The 19,674-nt window shown below is 36.6% G+C and overlaps 2 protein-coding genes across 7 annotated transcripts; one reads left to right on the forward strand and one right to left on the reverse strand.

Moving 5' to 3' along the window:
• Positions 1 to 203: 203 nt before the first annotated feature.
• Positions 204 to 12,261, reverse strand: zgc:113333 (beta-N-acetylhexosaminidase). Of its 3 annotated transcripts, XM_060892345.1 has the most exons (15): positions 12,075 to 12,230; positions 8,623 to 8,710; positions 6,036 to 6,119; positions 5,507 to 5,786; positions 5,312 to 5,421; positions 4,754 to 4,841; positions 4,321 to 4,485; positions 4,046 to 4,229; positions 3,725 to 3,796; positions 3,434 to 3,638; positions 1,788 to 1,870; positions 1,623 to 1,698; positions 1,408 to 1,506; positions 1,196 to 1,285; positions 204 to 702 (listed from the first exon to the last, which is right to left on the reverse strand). In XM_060892345.1, exons 2-15 carry the CDS (start codon positions 8,625 to 8,627, stop codon positions 495 to 497), a joined length of 1,749 nt encoding a protein of 582 aa, XP_060748328.1. In that variant the 5' UTR covers positions 8,628 to 8,710; positions 12,075 to 12,230; the 3' UTR covers positions 204 to 494. The 3 variants fall into 3 exon arrangements, with proteins under 3 accessions (XP_060748328.1, XP_060748329.1, XP_060748330.1); XM_060892346.1 differs by lacking the exon at positions 8,623 to 8,710 and having other exon boundaries at positions 12,075 to 12,261; XM_060892347.1 differs by lacking the exons at positions 204 to 702; positions 1,196 to 1,285; positions 1,408 to 1,506; positions 1,623 to 1,698; positions 1,788 to 1,870 and adding an exon at positions 1,904 to 2,559 and having other exon boundaries at positions 12,075 to 12,250.
• An 11-nt stretch (positions 12,262 to 12,272) lies between these two features.
• narfl (nuclear prelamin A recognition factor-like) lies at positions 12,273 to 19,664 on the forward strand. 4 transcript variants are annotated; one of them, XM_060892350.1, is made up of 12 exons: positions 12,966 to 13,122; positions 13,544 to 13,636; positions 14,378 to 14,521; positions 15,263 to 15,395; positions 15,583 to 15,717; positions 16,570 to 16,688; positions 16,778 to 16,907; positions 17,006 to 17,078; positions 17,251 to 17,388; positions 18,012 to 18,169; positions 18,623 to 18,890; positions 19,383 to 19,664. In XM_060892350.1, the coding sequence occupies exons 1-11, from the start codon at positions 13,057 to 13,059 to the stop codon at positions 18,862 to 18,864; spliced, it is 1,431 nt and encodes a 476-aa protein (XP_060748333.1). In that variant the 5' UTR covers positions 12,966 to 13,056; the 3' UTR covers positions 18,865 to 18,890; positions 19,383 to 19,664. The 4 variants fall into 4 exon arrangements, with proteins under 4 accessions (XP_060748335.1, XP_060748333.1, XP_060748332.1 ...); XM_060892352.1 differs by lacking the exon at positions 12,966 to 13,122 and adding an exon at positions 12,273 to 12,410 and having other exon boundaries at positions 18,623 to 19,664; XM_060892349.1 differs by having other exon boundaries at positions 18,623 to 19,664.
• Positions 19,665 to 19,674: the final 10 nt, after the last annotated feature.

Genomic DNA, 19,674 nt, shown 5'->3' on the forward strand with positions numbered 1-19,674 from the left:
CTCTGAAAAATTGTCCCTAGTGTGTGATTGCGTGAGTGAATGTGTGTGTGTGCCCTGCGATGGGTTGGCACTCCGTCCAGGGTGTATCCTGCCTTGATGCCCAATGACGCCTGAGATAGGCACAGGCTCCCCGTGACCCGAGGTAGTTCGGATAAGCGGTAGAAGATGAATGAATTGTATATAATAAACAACATGAAAACATGTATATCTCTATATTTAAAGCAACAATTGTAGAAATCATGGAAACCCCATTATACTTTTTATACAATATTTTAGCAAAAAATGTTGTTATATAAAGTATTTTACATTTCTATCCAAAAAAACATGACACAGTAATTACGGACAATTCCGTTTTAAGGCATCGTATCATATCACATCAAATCAATATAAATCATTATAAATCATTTTCCTGGTAACCGCAAGTCAATGTGGAGTTTTAGGGAAAGAGAAATTATCTTTATTTCTTCAGCCTCCTAAGGAGATATTTTTAACATCTATTTAGGCAAATAATTTATTTGATTGAGGCTCCTTTCTTGTCCTTTGAATTTAATAATGCGATTTGCATCTTCATTCAAACTACGCAGATTATCCATGTGTTGGTTAACGTTCTCCTCCATCCACTCCTCCACAGAGTTTGAGAAGTAAATATCCATCATCTCTTTCTTGAATGTCTCCATGAAGGGATCCCACATTTTCATCAAACTAACAAGAACAAACAGGAGAGAATTGACCCGGGTCAGGATTCTACATAATAACAAAGGATAAACTAGTTTTGTTGCCTGATGACTGGCAAATGAGCTGATGGTGGTTGTTAAGATGTTTTATGGTTAAATCTGTACACCATATTATTTTAAATGTGGAGGTTAATAAAGTTAACTAAACTGGTGACAAGGTTAAGGAAGTAAGAAGTACATGAGCTGTACAAAAAAAAAAAGTTAATTCTTTATACTTTTCCATTGTGAGCTAAACTTATGCTGTTCTGTAACTCATCTAAGACTCAAAGCTGCATCAATTCTTAAGTTTATCTAACTTATAGTGACATGAATAATAGTGTTATAACCTTTATTGCCGGTGGTGCTGTTGATATGAGAGAAGAGTCATATCAGTATATGACACTGCTAAATTTTCATACAAAGGTAGGGAACTAGAATAATCAGGCACTTTTAATCAAAAAACTGAGGTTAAACAGACTTACTTGGTCAGTGTACCCAAGAAATGTCCAATATTCCGTGGACTGGCAAAGTTATATTTTCTCTGGTAAGGGCCAAACGATCCTCTCACGAAACTGTTCATGGAATCAAACATACACAGCAACAACATGGAAAAACAGTGGTTGGTGGTGTATATAACCATACTGAATGATTTACTACAGGCTTTAAACTTGTTTCACTCTAAAAAGGCACTCACTAGTCTTGGTTTAATTTTCCAATGGACTGCTGAAGTTCATTGTGGATTTTTTTAACCATTTTATAAACTTCACTACCTGGAAATGACAGATTTCCATTACTGGAGGACATGAAAAGAGAAAATCACAGACAAGCATAATCAGCATTATGTCCTGTTTATAATATCATTCCTACTAAGAACTCATATATAGGAAAAAAGAAAACAGTGTTTTATACCAGCTATTAGCATTGAGGTCAACTTTGCAGCCCAAAAGTTTTTCTACCTCATTTTCAGCTGTACGATTAAATGAACCTGTGTGAAATCATAGACAATATGGGGTAAGGGTTTGGCTACTATTCCATTCTTTCACATTATGTCTTATTTTGCTTTTCAGTACTCACCATATTTTAGAGTATTTAGACAGATGGCCAGAGAGGGGATGGCCACAGGAAGCAGTTCACATAGCACTGTGTGATGCTCGTATCTAAAACATTAACATTCCATAAAACAGACTCAGTGATTTACAAATATTAATGTTAAAGGTTGCCTATACATTAAGTAAGAATATATGCTATTTAAAAGAAATACTCTTGCTGTTTCCACTCCAAAAAAATACCCAAAATGTTTTATTCATTGTATACAGCAGCAATTTGCTGACTAATTCAGTTCATAATTTCTTAATGTATTTCACTGTATATAGGAAAGCTTGTTTGTTGTGAAACATTCAGAAAACAAATTAGTTCTTGATATAATTTACATCACAGTTCCAATAATTATTATATAATAACATTAATTATAGACGCTATACAGAACTGAAGGCAGAGTTTTAATTTGAGTGTAAAATGAAACAAAAGTGGGGGGCACGGTGGCTTAGTGGTTAGCACGTTTGCCTCACATCTCCAGGGTTGGGGGTTCGATTCCCGCCTCCGCCTTGTGTGTGTGGAGTTTGCATGTTCTCCCCGTGTCTTGGGGGTTTCCTCCGGGTACTCCGGTTTCCTCCCTTGGTCAAAAGATAGACCGTAGGTAGGTTGATTGGCATCTCTGGAAAATTGTCCGTAGTGTGTGATTGCGTGAGTGAATGAGAGTGTGTGTGTGCCCTGCGATGGGTTGGCACTCCGTCCAGGGTGAATCCTGCCTTGATGCCCGATGACGGCTGAGATAGGCACAGGCTCCCTGTGACCCGAGAAGTTCGGATAAGCGGTAGAAGATGAATGAATGAATGAATGAAACAAAAGCTGACTAAACAAACTGGTGGCAAAACAAACACAAGGATATGACTGAGAAAACACAAAAACTGGAACAGAGCCTATAATAATAAGCAAACACAACAACCACACACTAGTTTTGAAAAAGGGGTTAAATAAGGTGACAAAACAAAATGAGAATAAGCCTGATACATTAAAGCAACAACCAATATAGAGGTAGATACAGGACACGTGGCAACGTAAACAAAAGCACAACAGAAACAGAGATTATCTGTACAAACAAACTGTATGTGCAGGGCTATCCCTCTGGTGGTCTGGCAGGGAAGTGTCCCAAACATATGTCAGATTTTAATATGAAGTATACACTAATCTGTTCTAAAGTCTTTCCTGTGGCTGAAACCTTGACCATTACATATCACAAACTCCTTCCATTCCAAAGTAAACATCTCTTAACATAAGTCTTCAGTGCGTCAATGGTTGTACATTATTTCTTTGTAAAATAACATGCATTTTAACCGTCTAAACCATATGTTAGCCATTATTGTGGAACTTATTCAAGTCCCTGTGAATCAGTTTATACTATAGAAGCAATGACATTAGAATATACATATTAAAATAAGACTGTGAGTTACTGTTGTCAGAGCTGCTATTATAGAAAATTTATCAACCTCTTCTGAGTAATGTGAGAATTCAACAGCACTGTGCTAGGAAGGCATTCGTCCTTTATACGTATACATAAACAGACTGTATACAGTAAAGAAGTCAATCTCAAACTGTAAAAATTAGTCAGAATTTAACAGAAAACGTATAGTTTAGACTATCAATCAAATAATTATACAAACCTTTGCCAGCCTGTTAAAGCAATGCCATCTAATTTTAAGGAGGGGTATTTAGACATGGAGGCCATGACTTTAATCCAGGCCAGATGATTCTGTAAGTGCAGATTGAGTGGTGTCCATCTCTGGTCAACGCCTGAAGCTCCTTTAAACGCACTTGCAAACCACACATTCTGAAATCCAGCTTTTTGGTAGTTAGATAACAGTTGTCCTATAAATAAATAATGGCATTAAAAAAAACAACAACAACAACAACAAAAAACATCATATCTACATTTAGTTATAATTAGTTCTTACCTATCTGGGATAAATTAATTTCTGCACCATAATTCCATATCACAGGGGATGCTATACTCGGCAAACCAGATTCTACAACAATAAAACGTTATTTTTTAAGCAAATAAAAAAATTGACAGACCTAATTAATTGAGAATGTAACATTATTTTCAGTAAACAATAAATTATTAATGTCTGACTATAGTATTAATTTATCTTTCTGTTGAAATTGCAGTTTAGCCTGAAATACAGTTTTCACACATTATTAGCATTTTTCAGAATCAACTAAGTGGAGAAATTATATTGGCCGTGCTATTACATTTGTAGGTTCTCATGATATACCTATGATTAAGTTGGGGCCAAGTTTCCTGAGCATGTCTTCCCAAAATATAGGTTTGATTCCAGGACTCAATTCAGTCAAGAACTGGCAGACCTTTGTCACATGGCTAAGGAAGAGGTTTCCTTCGCTTCTGTTGTTTTGCTTCATCCATTTTTTCGAGTCCTTGCTCTCACCAAGGCCATAAACCTAAACATTCAGTGCAAATAATTCCTCATTTTTATTCATCAAATATCTAATAATCAACTGACTGTCCAGAAGTTGCAAAGTGAAACCAAACCTCATCAGCTCCAATATGAAACCATTTTGTTTGGGGGTGCTTCATCAAAACCTGAGTTAGCATTTCTTCAATCAGCTGTAAGCTTTCAGGATGCGAAGGGTTCAGGCTGTTTGGAAAGTCATAAACTTCTCTCAAGTCAAAAAACTGTCCATGCTTCAGCACAAACTACACAGGAGGAGAAGCAGAATTTTTTTTGTTAACTTACTTCCGTATACTCCATTGGGATTAGAACATTTGGTTGCTTTGTTTGTTAAAAAACCCTCATTCCCAATGAGATTCTGAACAATCTCATTTGAGTGAATAATCTGCCTGTTCCTACGAAATTTTTGTTGGGTCCCGCAGGATCCCGGTCCCAGTGCACATCTCTACAATTTGTCTGAACTGTTCAAGTAAAAATATTTGCAATGTTAACTTACCTCTAGATGTCACTTACCTCTAGATGTCCAAACACCTGAACCAGTGGTATGAGCTCAAGGTTGTAGAGATTAGCCAGGCTCTTAATTTCTTCTATGTCATCCTCACTGTTTCAGATAATCAGAATCAGGGTATTTATTTAATTCACCATTTATTTTGTCTTACTGATCAAACACAAATTAGAGTAATCTATCTACTATAGTTTGAATGTGATCATGTGAAAAGGGCAAATTAAATAGAGTTGAATCAGTGGCATAGATAGAGAGGGGAGAATTTTGGGTGTGAAATATTTTCCAGTTAAATTTTCCAGTTCCAAATGTTTTGTTTCTGATTATGAATCAATGTCATATAATAACTTTCATTATTGTGGTGTTCAAAATTATGGTGAGAAACAGGATACTTGCACAGATGATTACACAGATCACACTGTGGTTTTTTATTTACTGTATCCATTCACCCCCAGAGAATACTTCCTGGTTAGAGCACTGGTCTGAATCATACTTTATTAATCAATGTACAGTATAAAAATATTAAAATCATCATTTGTAACTTTTAATGTGCAGAAAAGCAAGCTCACCTGTATGAATAAGATGACCTGAGTATGCCCAGCTTCCCTTCATAAGGAAACATATCCTCATACTCCATCAAGATCCCATTAGCACCAAGACTAGAGATTAGTGGAAAGAGCTGCAAAAACGGAAGACCAAGCTACTTAACTGAATTCACAGTTGCACAAGTGAAACATTTCTGAGTTGTACAAATTCTCCCTCACCTTCTGAAAATAAGTGACTTTGGGCGCAGCCCCTTTAAGATCTAAGTGCACTACATTGAGAGGACCTGTGTGCAATCTCGCTTTGGCTTTTAGTGAGCCTAGTACTCTTAACTTTGGGTTTTTGACATTCTTGTAGTTCTTTGGTTTCTTCATTATCGTTTGTAGGCTTGGATTTACATCCAACATGGTGGGTTCACCTATACCATCTGTTTGCCAGAATTTACCTGGGCTTGAGATATGCATTGTTTTTCTTGCAAAGACTCCACTTTCTGGGATTTGACTGTAAATAGATGATCAAAATAGCAAACCTGGTTAGAACCAACAGGGCAAAGGTTCATGTATAGATAAACGCTGGATATACATCACTGCAGAGAATTCTAAAGAGAGTTTAATGAATAAATTGGAAAAATAAAACTGACCAGTATCACAGAGCTCAGAAAGTGACAAAGCCATTATTTGGATGTTCAAAGATAAATGTGTGGCATTATATTGTATGACCTTATTCTAAATTTCAGATTTATACACTTACCTGAAATACAGCCTTGCTGCTCCAAATACAGCCAGGCAGCCGATCAGCAGCCTTATGAGAGTCTTATAGTCCATAACCCTATTACTAAAACATACCCCCAAACACATGAAATATCAATCCAATAATCAACACACAATGCCTGAAAAACAAAAACACTTATCCAGACATTACATGCAATTTACAACATATCAATTAATCAATTATTACATACAAGAAATTCCAATTGAATACCAAAAAATATGAAGTTGTTGTGAACTAATGTGACCTAGTTTTTGAGAAGGCTTGGAAAAGCATTTAACAGAGATACCTGCAAAAGAAACTCTATCAGTTATAAACCAATTTGGCTACATGCATGTCTCAATGTCAATTCAGGAAAGGGACATCACTAAATGCCTTTAAATAATAAGGTGTTCATAGCATGTCATTATGCAGCCAAGCTTCTCACTGTTCCACTGTACTGTACAGTGTACTGTCATGACTCAATGACACATAACATACAAAAGAATTTAGTACATAAACTGTTGCTAATAAATTTGCTAATAACAGCTTTGACTCTTTTAGGTTTGAATCTTTGTCGCTATAGATCTATCCAAAAGCATGACTCACTTAATTTTTTGAATCTTTTTTATAAACATTTTTAAATCAGTTTACTTTTAATATATTTTCAAGTGTAACTCTTATTTAAAATGTTGACTTTGTTTCAGCGCTGAATTCCATCTCCCACAATGCATCTATGCCTAAAAATATGGACACTCTGCACTACAACCCTGACACACCATGCTCAAATTTACCTGATTATTGAATGCACTCACCTCCACACACACTACACGCACCCTCACTATTCGCAGCCTTTCATACCTTTGGTATTTCGTCCTAGGTTTTTGATACTCGCCTTGCTCTTGGATACTCAGCGCAGTTGCCTGGCTTGTATTCTTTCCTTTTGCATTGTGGTTTGGATTTTTTTTGCTATTAACAGCTCTTTTGAATAAAAGCATTCACTGCAATGCTCATGATTTTTTTTTTGTGCAAATGCCAAAAAAATCACTTCTCCCAGTGGAAAGTAAAAATATAACCCATGTCATTTAACAGCACAATACATCAGTGCATATTTGTTTTGCATTTTGTTTTTTTCATTTATAACTATAAATAGAACTAGTTCAGTAGAAGTCTGTACAGTATGTAAAGTTTGTGCATAGCTTTTAGCTAAGAAAGTACAAGTAGTAAATTACACTACAAAACACTGCACTTATAGACACAGGGCTAAGAAATTTGTCAGCATTATTATTATTATTATTATTATTATTATTATTATTATTATTATTATTATTATTATTATTATTATAGAGAATGTTGCTACCTCAAAAATACATATTTGATTAATCTTCAATGTGTTTGAACCTTTTTTAACTTCTGTATTGTATTCTGGTCATTGTAAACAATTTTTTTTTATTAGAATTGATAAAAAAAAACTATAATTGTTATTTAATAGCATAATGCAATGCCAATATCTGTATTTGTTAGTTATGCAAGCCTCATCATACTATCCTGGAAATGCTGGAAAACTGTTTGGGCCAAATTCATTTTTCATTTACAAATGATTATAAAAAATGTTATTAGTAATTATTTATGTTTTTCACTGGAATTTACATTTACAGCATTTGGCAGACGCCCTTATCCAGAGCGACGTACATAAGTGCTTAAATCTCTAACATTGAATACATTAATGCTGGCCCACTAAGTTACATACTTAAGATACCATGAGTTTAAAACATTTGTTCAAAGTTACAATGAAAGTGTCAAAGGTCAAAGTGTCAAAGGAATGACCACTTGAGGTCTTTTAATCAAACAGTCCATCGGTTTAACAGGAGGATCACTTTAAAAAATGAGGTAGAAGGATGATTTAATGACTGGAAAGAAAATAATAAAATGAAATTTAATGACAGTTTGAAATGAATTACATGAGTATGAGCCCAACAGATATATGTAGGTCTGTGTGAGCAAACAAATGACAAAGAACTAATCGTAGATCTTAGATTCAAGATATCTTGTTTGTTATTCTGCAAGAGGGTTGCAGGTGTGATGCAGAACGATACATATAATGCATATAATTCTGTATGATCACACATGGATAGTGAACAGCACTGTTTCCGACAAAAAGAAAAAGAGGAAAAAAAGGAAGAAAAATGTGTCTGTGTTTTTCTGCAGCTATTGTAACTGAGAAGCAAACTAACAAACAACCACTACTCCAGCTAGAGTTCCTAATTCTATTTGGTTATAACCTCTTTATCCTCCCTCTTCCTCTTAGCTCAGGAAAAAATAACAAATCTGAAGTTTTTACACAGTGGCAATGAAACAATGATCATTTTCCAAATGCAGACATGAATATATATATATATGGTATATATAAGGTAACTAAACCACTTGCAGGCAAATTTGTGTGCAATGAAATGGTACTAAACACAGTCTGACACCAAAAGTTGTTTGCAATGTTTGCAACTTGTTTGTAATGTACAGAGAAACACATCAGAGGTTCCATCTTAAAGTCATAATCAATAGACAATAATCATCATTTATAAAGAATACTTACATCATTAATGTAACTGAAAGTAGTTTCCTTTAACTCAAATGATAAATAGCGAGTGTTCTACATTGATCTGCTCCTTCTTTGCTTCTTTCTGGACAAAAAAAAATACATGTGAAATGTCACCTTTCGTCACGCCCAAGTAACTTCTGCATCACGCATAGCAATTCAGGTAATTATTTTTGTTGATCCTTGATGGCAATCACCTTCAGTATTTACACACGTGTGTGTATGTGTGTGTACAGTATGTGTGTGTGTGTGTGTGTGCGCCGCATGACTGTGAGAGGGTGTGTTTGCAAAAAACACAGGCTGAGCAAGTCAAACTGGTACGCATTTATGAAAGGCCATTTGTGCAGATGAGAAAGTTATTTCCCAGATCTTTAATAAATTGAGTAAAATTCTTCTGGATGCCTAAATAATAACCACAAACACAGTGTATGAACTAGAACTGTGCTCATTACCAGTGATTAAATGTGTGCTACTGATTTCATGTCTGATTTTCAGGTCGTCATTGTAAATGAGAACTGGTTCTCAACTGACTCACCTGGTTCAATAAAGAAATGAAAGAAGGTCTCTGAATGTCTAAACAAAGCATAAGCTGGATTTTCAGCACCAGTGTCATTTCTTTGTATCTTTTTCTGTCTTGTTGCTCATTTACATCACATTTACATTTATGAAATTTGGTAGATGTCCTTATCCAAAGAGACATATGTTTCATTAGTACAACTGAGCAGAGGTGGGATTTGAACACACGAGCACTCACTGTACTGTTACTGGTACTTAGGACTAAATTATTCAGGGAGCCCTAAGACCTGGTTTTGGATAGGGAGGGCATATCTTAGCTTCAAATTACAGAAAGAACCCACATTTAATTCAAGACTAGTTAATTCTTATGTTTATGATTAATATACAGTCTAATTGAAAAGTACTGGAACACCAAGGCCATTACATTGAAGACATTTTACTTCCTGATATTTACATCTAGAGGTGTCAAATAATTTATTTTTATTTTTAATTATTAAATTATTTTTTAGTGACCAAAAGTATACAAACACATAATCTTAAAGGTAAATTGAAGTTAAAGGTAGGGTCTCCGTTGTTTGAGAAATGCTTCAGAAAACTGCGTTGGGCCGCCAAACAAAACAAAAACAAAACTAATGTGTAGTCAATGAGCATAAAGGGGCGTGTCTTGTCAATCTGGGCGGAGAGAGTGTTCAGTGCACATGTGTGACATTAGCAGAATATGATTTTAAATTTGACATGGAGGATAAAAACAAAGAAAGAAAGCGAAGAAAGGCTTACGATAAGGCACAAAGTAGGACTAACAGAATACAGCTTTCTATCAATTAAAGTTCAGAATATTAAATCAATCAATACACTTACTTGCGTTACTGCAAGTCTTTGTGCCTGAAACATGTGGTAGATTTGGTTTAACACACTCTGTGTTTGAGGCCTGGGTTAGGGGCATGTATGTTTTGGTGATTTCAAATGCCAACATTGGCTTTCAAACAACGGAGACCCCACCTTTAATAGGTCTTAATGTTTAATTGCATATTCCTTACTTGCCCTAACTGGATCAAGCTGGTTACCCAATGCAGCCACACAAGCCCAAGTCATAACACAACTTCCACCATGAATAGAGATGTGCTTGTATGTTTTGGCTCTTTGACTCTTTCTTTCTCCACATTTTGTCATTTCACTTTGGTATTTTTCTTGCAAGGTTGATTGTGATAACTTTATTGCCCTGTGGACATTGTTGATGTGACTGTCTGTTGTTTTGGGGTTTTTCTTTACAGCTTTTACAATGTTTATATCATCAGAGGTTTCCTTGGCCAAACTGTTCGATATCTGTTTCAGAATGGCTTTCTTCTCACTCACTCACTCATTTTCTACCGCTTATCCGAACTACTCGGGTCATGGGGAGCCTGTGCAACTCTCAGGCGTCATCGGGCATCAAGGCAGGATACACCCTGGACGGAGTGCCAACCCATCGCAGGGCACACACACACACACTCTCATTCACTCATGCAATCACACACTACGGACAATTTTCCAGAGATGCCAATCAACCTACCATGCATGTCTTTGGACCGGGGGAGGAAACCGGAGTACCCGGAGGAAACCCCCGAGGCACAGGGAGAACATGCAAACTCCACACACACAAGGCGGAGGCTGGAATCGAACCCCCAACCCTGGAGGTGTGAGGTGAACGTGCTAACCACTAAGCCACCGTGCCCCCCAGAATGGCTTTCTTATTACCCATAAACAGTTGGTATGACACGTTAATTTTCCAATCAACAGGTGTAACAGGGCACACCAGAGCAACAAGAAACACCTGCTAGCCAAAGGTTCTAATAACATTTGAAGAGTGTGTGTGTTCAAACAAAAGGTCATATTATCCAAGTTGTTTAACTTATCTAGATGTAAAATCAGGAAATTACAAGTGAAAATCATCTGTCCATCTTTTGCCCCTTGTTTCTTTTTTGATCTCAAACCCATCATGTTGACCCATTACATTGATTTTTTATTTTAATCTCGGGTTGTGTTGTGTTTGTGCAGGGAATATAAATGTTTAACCACAGAACAAACAATATAAGACTGTACCAGATTCACAGCTGATAGCAAGCAGGATCACTTCTGCAAAAGTTCGTCTTGCCTTGTGGTACACAGACGGCAGGATTCCTTTGCAAATTTTTGATTCCTTTTGTAAATCTGTGTTAGACCACTGTCAAAGCAAATCAGTCTAATCCATTTCTAACACATGTAGTTGTAAACCAAAGAAGAACTGATTATGAATTTAATTTTCCATTTAAGATAAAGATCTAGGCAATACTCAGAAACATGTGACACACATGGTCTCACATTTGTCAAGTCAAGTCAAGTCAAGTCAAGTCAAGAAGCTACATAGTGAAATGTGACGTTTCTCCAGGACCGTGGTGCTACACAGAACAAATACAGAGCTAGAGAGAACAACACAGAGCTAAGTATTTAATTAAGTTAGTCCTAGCCACATAAAGTGTATCTGTGCAAACAGTGCAAGGCAAAAAGCGAACAAACAGCACAAGTCACTACACTACAAGACAATACAAAAAAGCACCCTGACTGTTTGTTAAACAGGCATAAACCCAAACAAGGATAACTCAGCACTCTTAGAATAGCCTTTGGTCAAACACTAAGCAAGATAAGCTGATAAAACCATTTTAAGATTAGAATTTCCACAGACCAAATGACAGAGGGAGATTTTGCAAAGCAACACTGAGAGTCTCACTAAGAGAATAAGGCATTATTGGACCATCAGTGTTCTAGGGTTGGTGAGAGCAAAGGTTATTTTTGTTTATTAGGTTGCTACCCTGAAAAAAGCTAATCGATTTTACTTAATACAAATGTATATCACATATTCAATGTGACTGAATCAAGTTACATTAACACAACTTGTCTCCTGAAGAACCTGAACTCACCTGAACTGAGGATCAATGCCAGGTCAATGGTGCTTTGCAGCAGTCACGTTCTAGAAGCAATCATTTATTTTTACTTATTCTACTACATACAATTTTAACTGTGTTAATCTAATACTATAATTACATTTCCTGTAAGGTACAAAGTCCTTGTGAGATACAAGCACAAAAGCTCTGAATGTTTTTCAGTGCCTAGCTAGACATTGGAAGGGAGGAGATCACAAATTGTACAGGCATATCATAGTATGGTGCAATAATTCTGAACTATAAGGCAGGGCAGAGAGAAACCGTTGATGACAATGAGTTCTGGGGAATAGATATTTTTGCCTCAAAAGTTAGGTAAGTCAGGTCTTTAATAACATCTTCATTAAGGTCAAGCTTGAATAGAGAAATACAAACAGAGTATTTATTCTCTGTTGAACTTCCTACTATGCTTTTTTTTTAATATGTTTCATTAAAAAAAAAAACAAGTGTTTATTTACACTTTTGGCTCTAGTTACCCTTTAACTAACTATTAATTCTATTTAATTCAAATCAAATGAGCAATTAAGACAACAACAACAATAACAATAATAATAATAATAAAAATAATAATAAAAATAATAATAACAACAACAATAATAAAAATAACAATAATAATAAAAATAACAACAATAATAAGAATATTAAAAAGAATAATAATAATAAGAAATATTAATTATTATAGAAAATATTTAAAAAAATATATGCTTTGCCATTTTGAGCACTGTAACAAAGTACAAAAAAAACGTTATTTCAATCTAGGAAAAGTTTAAACATACACATTGTACTTTAGCTAATTTACAATTAAATTTACTGTTCTCTAATTCTTATTAAAAAGTTTTATTTTATTTTATTGCGCGTGCGAGGGGCGGGGCTATACCTGAGGGGGAGGAGCCTTCAGAGTTAGCAACGAGCTAATGTCGCTTTTGGTCTCAGTGTTATTATTGTATGGAGGTCATTCAATATGGCGTCCCACTTTAGCGGTGTATTACAACTAACTGATTTGGATGATTTTATTACACCGTCCCAGGTAAACGTATAACAGTACTTATATTTCACTAGACTTTTACCGTGCCTCTGTTTTTAGCTAACGAAGCTAGGAGTAGCTTAGCACTGTAGCTAATATTGTACTAGCAGACAAGTTGTTGGCTAATAGCTCATAACGTGACGACTCTTATTACATTTGTAGGTTTACCTGTTTTTTTTTTTTTAAACAGACAGATCACACACACGTATTTATTAGTCAACACGTTTGAAACCTAAGGCCTGTTTTCATGAGTAATAATTAAATAACATGTCTCATGGTCACATGCTATCTCTGTTGATCAGGGCGTCTGTCTCAGTGCCTGCGTATAAAAGTAGCTCCTATATAATGTCAGTTACACTGAAATAAATAATAATAGATTATTAAATATACATACCATCAGATTGACTCTAAATAATTTCCCCAGGAATGCGTAAAGCCAGTGAAAGTGGACAAGAAGCAGGGGCGATCTGTGGCCAAAATCAAGATCGACGATGGCAATTACTTTCAAGTTAATGAGGTTTGTGAAGCTTTTGTAATTTTTGATAAAGATTTTCTCATTTTTGCGTGGTAGTTCCCACCTACTGGGGATTGATAGAGGAGACACCCATCACACACCATCATGTGTCTCCCCTGTAACACACACACTGTCTATTTATTGTATGTGTTCATGCATTATTAAGGTGTTATTGGAGCAAATAATTGAGCACTGGTGACAATAGAACTATAGTTGGACATTGTGTGCTCATAACATATGCAATTTTAAATTCGAAATCACAGTGAAACGTGCTTTAGGAGTTGCAAACCTTTAGAATTTTTTTGTCTCTCTTAAACACATCATTTCATCATTCTGCAGGTTCACAGATTCTCTTAAATGAATCACAAATGAAGAACCTCATATGCTTAATTTTTATCTAAAGTTGGTGTAGAGAATGTATTGCAAAACATTCACTTACTTGTATTAAAAAGGTGACAACACATTTTGCACATCAGCAAACGAGTATGCGAATACGTGCAATGGGAGTTGGACACCTGTAGAATATTGTCTCACAAATACATTGTTTTTCTCGAATCTTTTTTCTAGTACTGGTTAAATCTAGCAGCATGCATCTAGAGCATGTTTTTTGGTGCAGTAATACACTGAACTGTTCATCATGTTGTTACCTTGATTAGAGTTGGAGATAGGGTTGCTATTTCTATGCCTGACTGGGTCCAGTATGCTGTATGTTTTGACTCAGACCTGTGTTTTTTTTTTTTCTAGGATGGTCATATGCAGAAGTTGGAGAAAGCCAAGATCACTCTGAATGACTGTCTGGCCTGCAGTGGCTGCATCACATCAGCCGAGAGCATCCTGATCACTCAGCAGAGTCATGAGGAGCTATACCGAGTGCTCCGCCTCAATAAGGTACTAATGTACAACAATAAGATACTGAGGTTTCTGAGCGTTACAAATAAACATGGTCAGATTGAGCATCTCTTGGACTGTTTGAGGTTCACATGCACTCACAGAGCCTTTTTTTAAATTTGTTAACAATCTCTCACATTTGCACTCTTTCAATACACTTCCATTTACAAGCATACAATACTATGTCATTGTTTCAATTCTCAAATTATCGGTGGTGCTTCTACTGGTCTCAGCTGTAAATAACAAGATTATTTTAAAGAGTTTTGGTCTTTGTTTCCCGAATGATGATTATAATGTGGACATACTTTAAATCAGCATAAGATTTTTGCACAGCAATAACAGCATCCAAGAAGACCACATCATGTGAAAGAATGTTTGTGTATTATATTGTTTATTAGTATAATATAATTAATAATGTCCTAAGTTGAAATACTTCAGTAGTCTGGCATCCCAGCCAGAGTGTATTTCTGCTTCATGCTCAGTGTTTAGAGGATATGAAGCAAATCCACCCCAACATTAAACAGGATAAAACACTGGGTGTGGATGTGATTCAGGAGTTAATTATGTTTTTGGAAATGCTCTTGTATGCTGTATGAATTCTGTGGTGATCACTGCGTGCATTTTCCTTTTCATAATTTCTTGTGAGTTTACTGATGCTGGGATTCGGGTTTATTATTTATATGCTTGTGATACTGTTGTCCGTGTTAAAGAAATATAAGTGACGAGTGTCTCACTGTGCAGCAGAGTAGCAGCACTGAGCAGAAGCTGGTTGTAGTGTCAGTGTCCCCACAGTCTCGAGCTTCCCTAGCCACACAATACTCTCTCAGCAGCAGTGAGGTGGCCAGGAGGCTTACAACCTTCTTTAAAAATCTGGGTGAGTAGTGGAAGCTGGGAACAGGCCAGAGATCAGAACATTCAAACCTTTTATCCTGAGCTACAACACTTTTGTCTCTTGTTTATAAAGAAATAAATTATATGGTTCAAAACATACATTTATGCTGCTCTTCTGTATGGTTAGATTTGCTTCTACTGATAAGGTTGTTGTGTGTGTTATATGTCAGGTGTTCATTATGTGTTTGACACTGGCTTCAGTCGCACCTTCAGCCTTCTGGAGAGTCAGAGAGAGTTCCTCGAGAGGTTTGCTCGGAAAGAGGAGGACAAGAAAGCCTTGCCTTTGCTGACCTCTGCCTGCCCTGGTAATAAACATTTTCTTTGCCATTAGACTCCCCATGCAATGCAAAAAGCTCAGGCTCCTAGCACCATGTTTGCAGAGGTTAGATATGGTGATCACTGTCAACATTAACATCTACCTTAGTAAGGCTATATGTGGTTGAGACATTTGGACCAGGTTGTTAGGTTAGATGAGGGACATGAATAGAGGAGATTCTGAAACTTTGTTTAGAGTCTGGTACTTGTCCTCACTAAAGAGCTGCCTATTTCGGTTGAAGCCATTTGACTCATATTGTACATGACCGGCCTGAAGCACGTTTTCTAATCCAGTAAGTATATCTTGTTGTGAACCGCTGAAGTCACGGTCTTCAAAAGTTTGTTTCCCTCAAAAAAAAAAACAAACAACAGTTTCCAGTTAGGCAGTGGGGAGATTCTGAGAATTGTGCTCAAATTATACAAAAAAAGATGATGTTCTGTAGGTAAAGAGTCTGCTGCAGAGTTATAACCTATCATATCTAATCATTTATATAGAAGGAATTTATATAGAACATGCCAAACATTGAAAGTTGGTACATTTATGGCATTTGGCAGATGCCCTTATAATTCATCCCATTTTATACAACTGAACAATTGATGGTTAAGAGCCTTGTTCAGTGGCCCAGCGGAGCATACAGCCTTCAGATTTGTACTCCAAAGCCTTAATCACTAACCTACCCCATCCCCACATTGGTAGCTCTCAGTGCTAAGAATTAAATCAGTTACGATTTATTATATCCTATGCATGAATTCTGTATGACATAATGAATCTACAGATCAGATCAGATGCCTTGCTTGAGGGATAACTTCTAACAGTAGAAGCATATTTGTTTTGAGAACAGGTTGGATCTGCTATGCTGAGAAAACCCATGGTGACTTCATCCTGCCTTACATCAGCACAACCCGTTCCCCACAACAGGTGATGGGTTCACTGGTCAAGAGGTTCTTCGCTAGTCAGCAGGTGACACAAATCATGGTGTTAAATGATGTAATGATGTGATCCCTAAATCCTAATATATAATAGACAATCTTAAAATGACTGTTTCACAGGGTGTTGAACCGCAAAAGATTTACCACGTGACTGTAATGCCTTGCTATGACAAGAAATTGGAAGCTTCCAGAACTGATTTCTACCTTACAGAGGCAGAAACCAGAGAAGTGGACTGTGTCATTACTTCAGGTAAGGAACATCATAAGAGAAGAGATGCTGAAGTTTTTTGGGGGTTTTTAAAAAAATCTCTGTATGTATGTGATGCTGTGAATTTGACCAATTTCTAGGAGAAGTTCTCAAGATGTTAGAAGAGGAGGGTGTGTCTCTGAGTGATATAGAGCCAGCACCTTTAGATACTATGTAAGTTTCCATCTGTAGAAATGACAACAATATGGAATTAAAGAATAATTTGAGTGCTATTGCAAGCCTTTGAGGTAAAGCCTCATGACGCCAACCAAATACCTTTCCTGTTAAGTAACACTGTACATGATGTGTGTTTTTATGTATCATTTCTGTGTGGGTGTGACTGTAGGTTCAGTAATGTGTGTGGTGAGGAGTTGTTGTGTCATGCTGGGAGTGGTTCAGGAGGATATCTTCATCATGTTTACACTCACGCTGCCAAACAACTCTTTGGAGTTGAAGTAGAGGAACTTACATACAAGACCCTCAAGTAAGTGTTCACAAAGCAAGGCAAATATAGAAATATAATAAACGGTGTATGTCGATAATAAAGGTGTATGCTGACCAGCCTTAACATTAAAACCACTGAGAGTAAAATTTAAAACATTAACTTCAAGTCTTAAAGTTGTGATGGAAACAGGAAAAATTGGGCAAGCATAAGGACAAATAGGTCGAATTGCAATGGCTAGATGACTGAGTGAGAGCATCTACAGTGTCTTGTGTTTGTGGTCTTCTCAGTATGCAGTGGTTAGTGCCTACCAAAATTGGCCCAATGAAGGACAACTGCCATCAGGGTTACGGACACCCAAAGCTCATCTATGCTTGTGAGGGGCGAAGGCTAGCTTGTTCAGTCCAGTCCCAAAGAAGAGCTACTGTAGTACAAACTTCTTAAATTGTTAATACTGATTATTACAGACAGGTGTCAGTACACCTGCTAGAACAGGGTCTTAATGACTCAAAGCATTTTACTTATTACAGCTTTAGCAGACCAGATATGTGACCGTTAAAACTGTGAAGTTTTTATTGTTATTTTAATTGTCATGTTTTCTGTCTCTCTCTTGGTACATTGCTTTATATCCTGTGTACTCAATCAGATTTTATATTCTATAACAGAAACAAGGACTTCCAGGAAGTCATTTTAGAGAAAGATGGAGAAGTCCTTCTGCGCTTTGCTGCCACCTATGGCTTCAGGAATATTCAAAACCTTGTGCAGAAGTTGAAGAGGGGAAAGTCACCATACCATTTTGTAGAAGTCATGGCATGTCCATCAGGTAAGAGTAATATGATCAAATTTGTTAGATCAATCACCCAGGGGAAAACTATAAATGTATATTACTTTAAAAGTGTTGAACAGCCTTTATTTAGATCTGCTTTGTATTCGTACACTTTCTAGACATTTTTATTTTCACTCTGAAATTAAAACGTTTTGAAATTTAGGTTTGCACTTAGGTGTAGTACATATGAGAAACAAGAGTGGTTCAGGAGGATAAGAAACAAGAAACATTTTAAATCAAATCATCAAATTGTCGTGTGATTTGCAAACAGAAACCACATCAGTTCAACAGTGACTGTTTAACAACAGAGAACAGTGTATGTCCTTCACAACCCATCAAACCTTCTAATACAGATAATCTGCACTTGAATCGTCCTTGCCCTTTTGTTTCAAAAGCAAAACAGACATTGTGTCTGTTCTTGTACTCGGCATGATCTGAATGTGTATACAGGGTGCCTGAATGGAGGAGGTCAGCTGAAGCCTGTAGCAGATCAGTCTAATAAGGATCTGCTGCAGCAGGTGGAAGCAGCATACCGAGCAGAGCGGCCGTCTGTACCTGAGAAGGATGAGCGCATCGCTGAGCTTTACCACACATGGCTACAGGGAATGGGAGAAGAGAAAGCACGAGAGCTACTTCACACACAATATCACGCCGTGGAGAAAAGCACCAGCGGACTCGCCATCAAGTGGTGAAGAACCGAACGCCTGGTATCTGAATGGTAACGTGATGCATGGCATACAATCAACAGCACTGCAATTCAGGACAAGTAATGAGCTCATCACCATGATCTGGAGAATCTTCTAATATCATAAAGTACCATCAGTGTTTGTGAAGTTGTATCTGCATATATATTTCACAAGCTTACAAGCTCACGTAATTCTGGCTTTGTCACGTGCAGTGTTATTTTATGACAATTATATAAGTACTGAAACAAGACAGCTCTTTGAAATGAATAAACTGGTAATGCTTCTTTTGTAAAAAACATGTAACAGGATGCACAGCGTTTGTATGCTCAGCAGTTGCTTCATGGAAGCAAGCTGAGAGTTTTCTCCACTTGCAGTTCACTGAGCCCTTCCTGTGTCTAAACATCAAACATTGAAAGCACAAAATGTATACAATTTATGTATTGGTAACTATTTTAGGTATAACCTAATCCATGCTTTATTGACCAATAAATTGTGCTTTAATTAATTGTATCTGTTGTTTGTAGGATGTGGTCCCTGTACCAGCAATCAGAAAGCTCATTATTCCTCTGGGGGAATGTATTTCCAGTTCCATTGCTCAAGTTGACTTGCACATCACACAGTGAGAGGCCTTTTTTCCCTGTAATATACAGTACATATGTAAAATAATTGTCTAGATGGAATTTTGGCTGTTCAGAAAACGTGTAAGTACCAATTGATGATATGTATAAAGTTACTTAATCTTTTAATATTTATTTAGGAAATCTATATTACTGAATGTTTCTCAATAAAAAGAATATTATATATAATTGCAGCTTT

The sequence above is a fragment of the Tachysurus vachellii genome, chromosome 18 (assembly GCF_030014155.1).
Source record: "Tachysurus vachellii isolate PV-2020 chromosome 18, HZAU_Pvac_v1, whole genome shotgun sequence".
Taxonomy (NCBI): Eukaryota; Metazoa; Chordata; class Actinopteri; order Siluriformes; family Bagridae; genus Tachysurus; species Tachysurus vachellii.

Bases quoted from the DNA above. Each gene is read 5' to 3' on its own strand.
- zgc:113333 (XM_060892345.1), bottom strand. The intron at 3,797-4,045 runs GTATATCATGAG...TTATTGTTGTAG, and splicing joins TGGCCCCAACTTAATCATAG to AATCTGGTTTGCCGAGTATA. The intron at 1,507-1,622 runs GTATAAAACACT...CATGTCCTCCAG, and splicing joins GACCTCAATGCTAATAGCTG to TAATGGAAATCTGTCATTTC.
- narfl (XM_060892349.1), top strand. From the start codon at position 13,057: ATGGCGTCCCACTTTAGCGGTGTATTACAACTAACTGATTTGGATGAT. The intron at 16,908-17,005 runs GTAAGGAACATC...ACCAATTTCTAG, and splicing joins GGACTGTGTCATTACTTCAG to GAGAAGTTCTCAAGATGTTA. The intron at 17,389-18,011 runs GTAAGTGTTCAC...ATTCTATAACAG, and splicing joins CTTACATACAAGACCCTCAA to AAACAAGGACTTCCAGGAAG.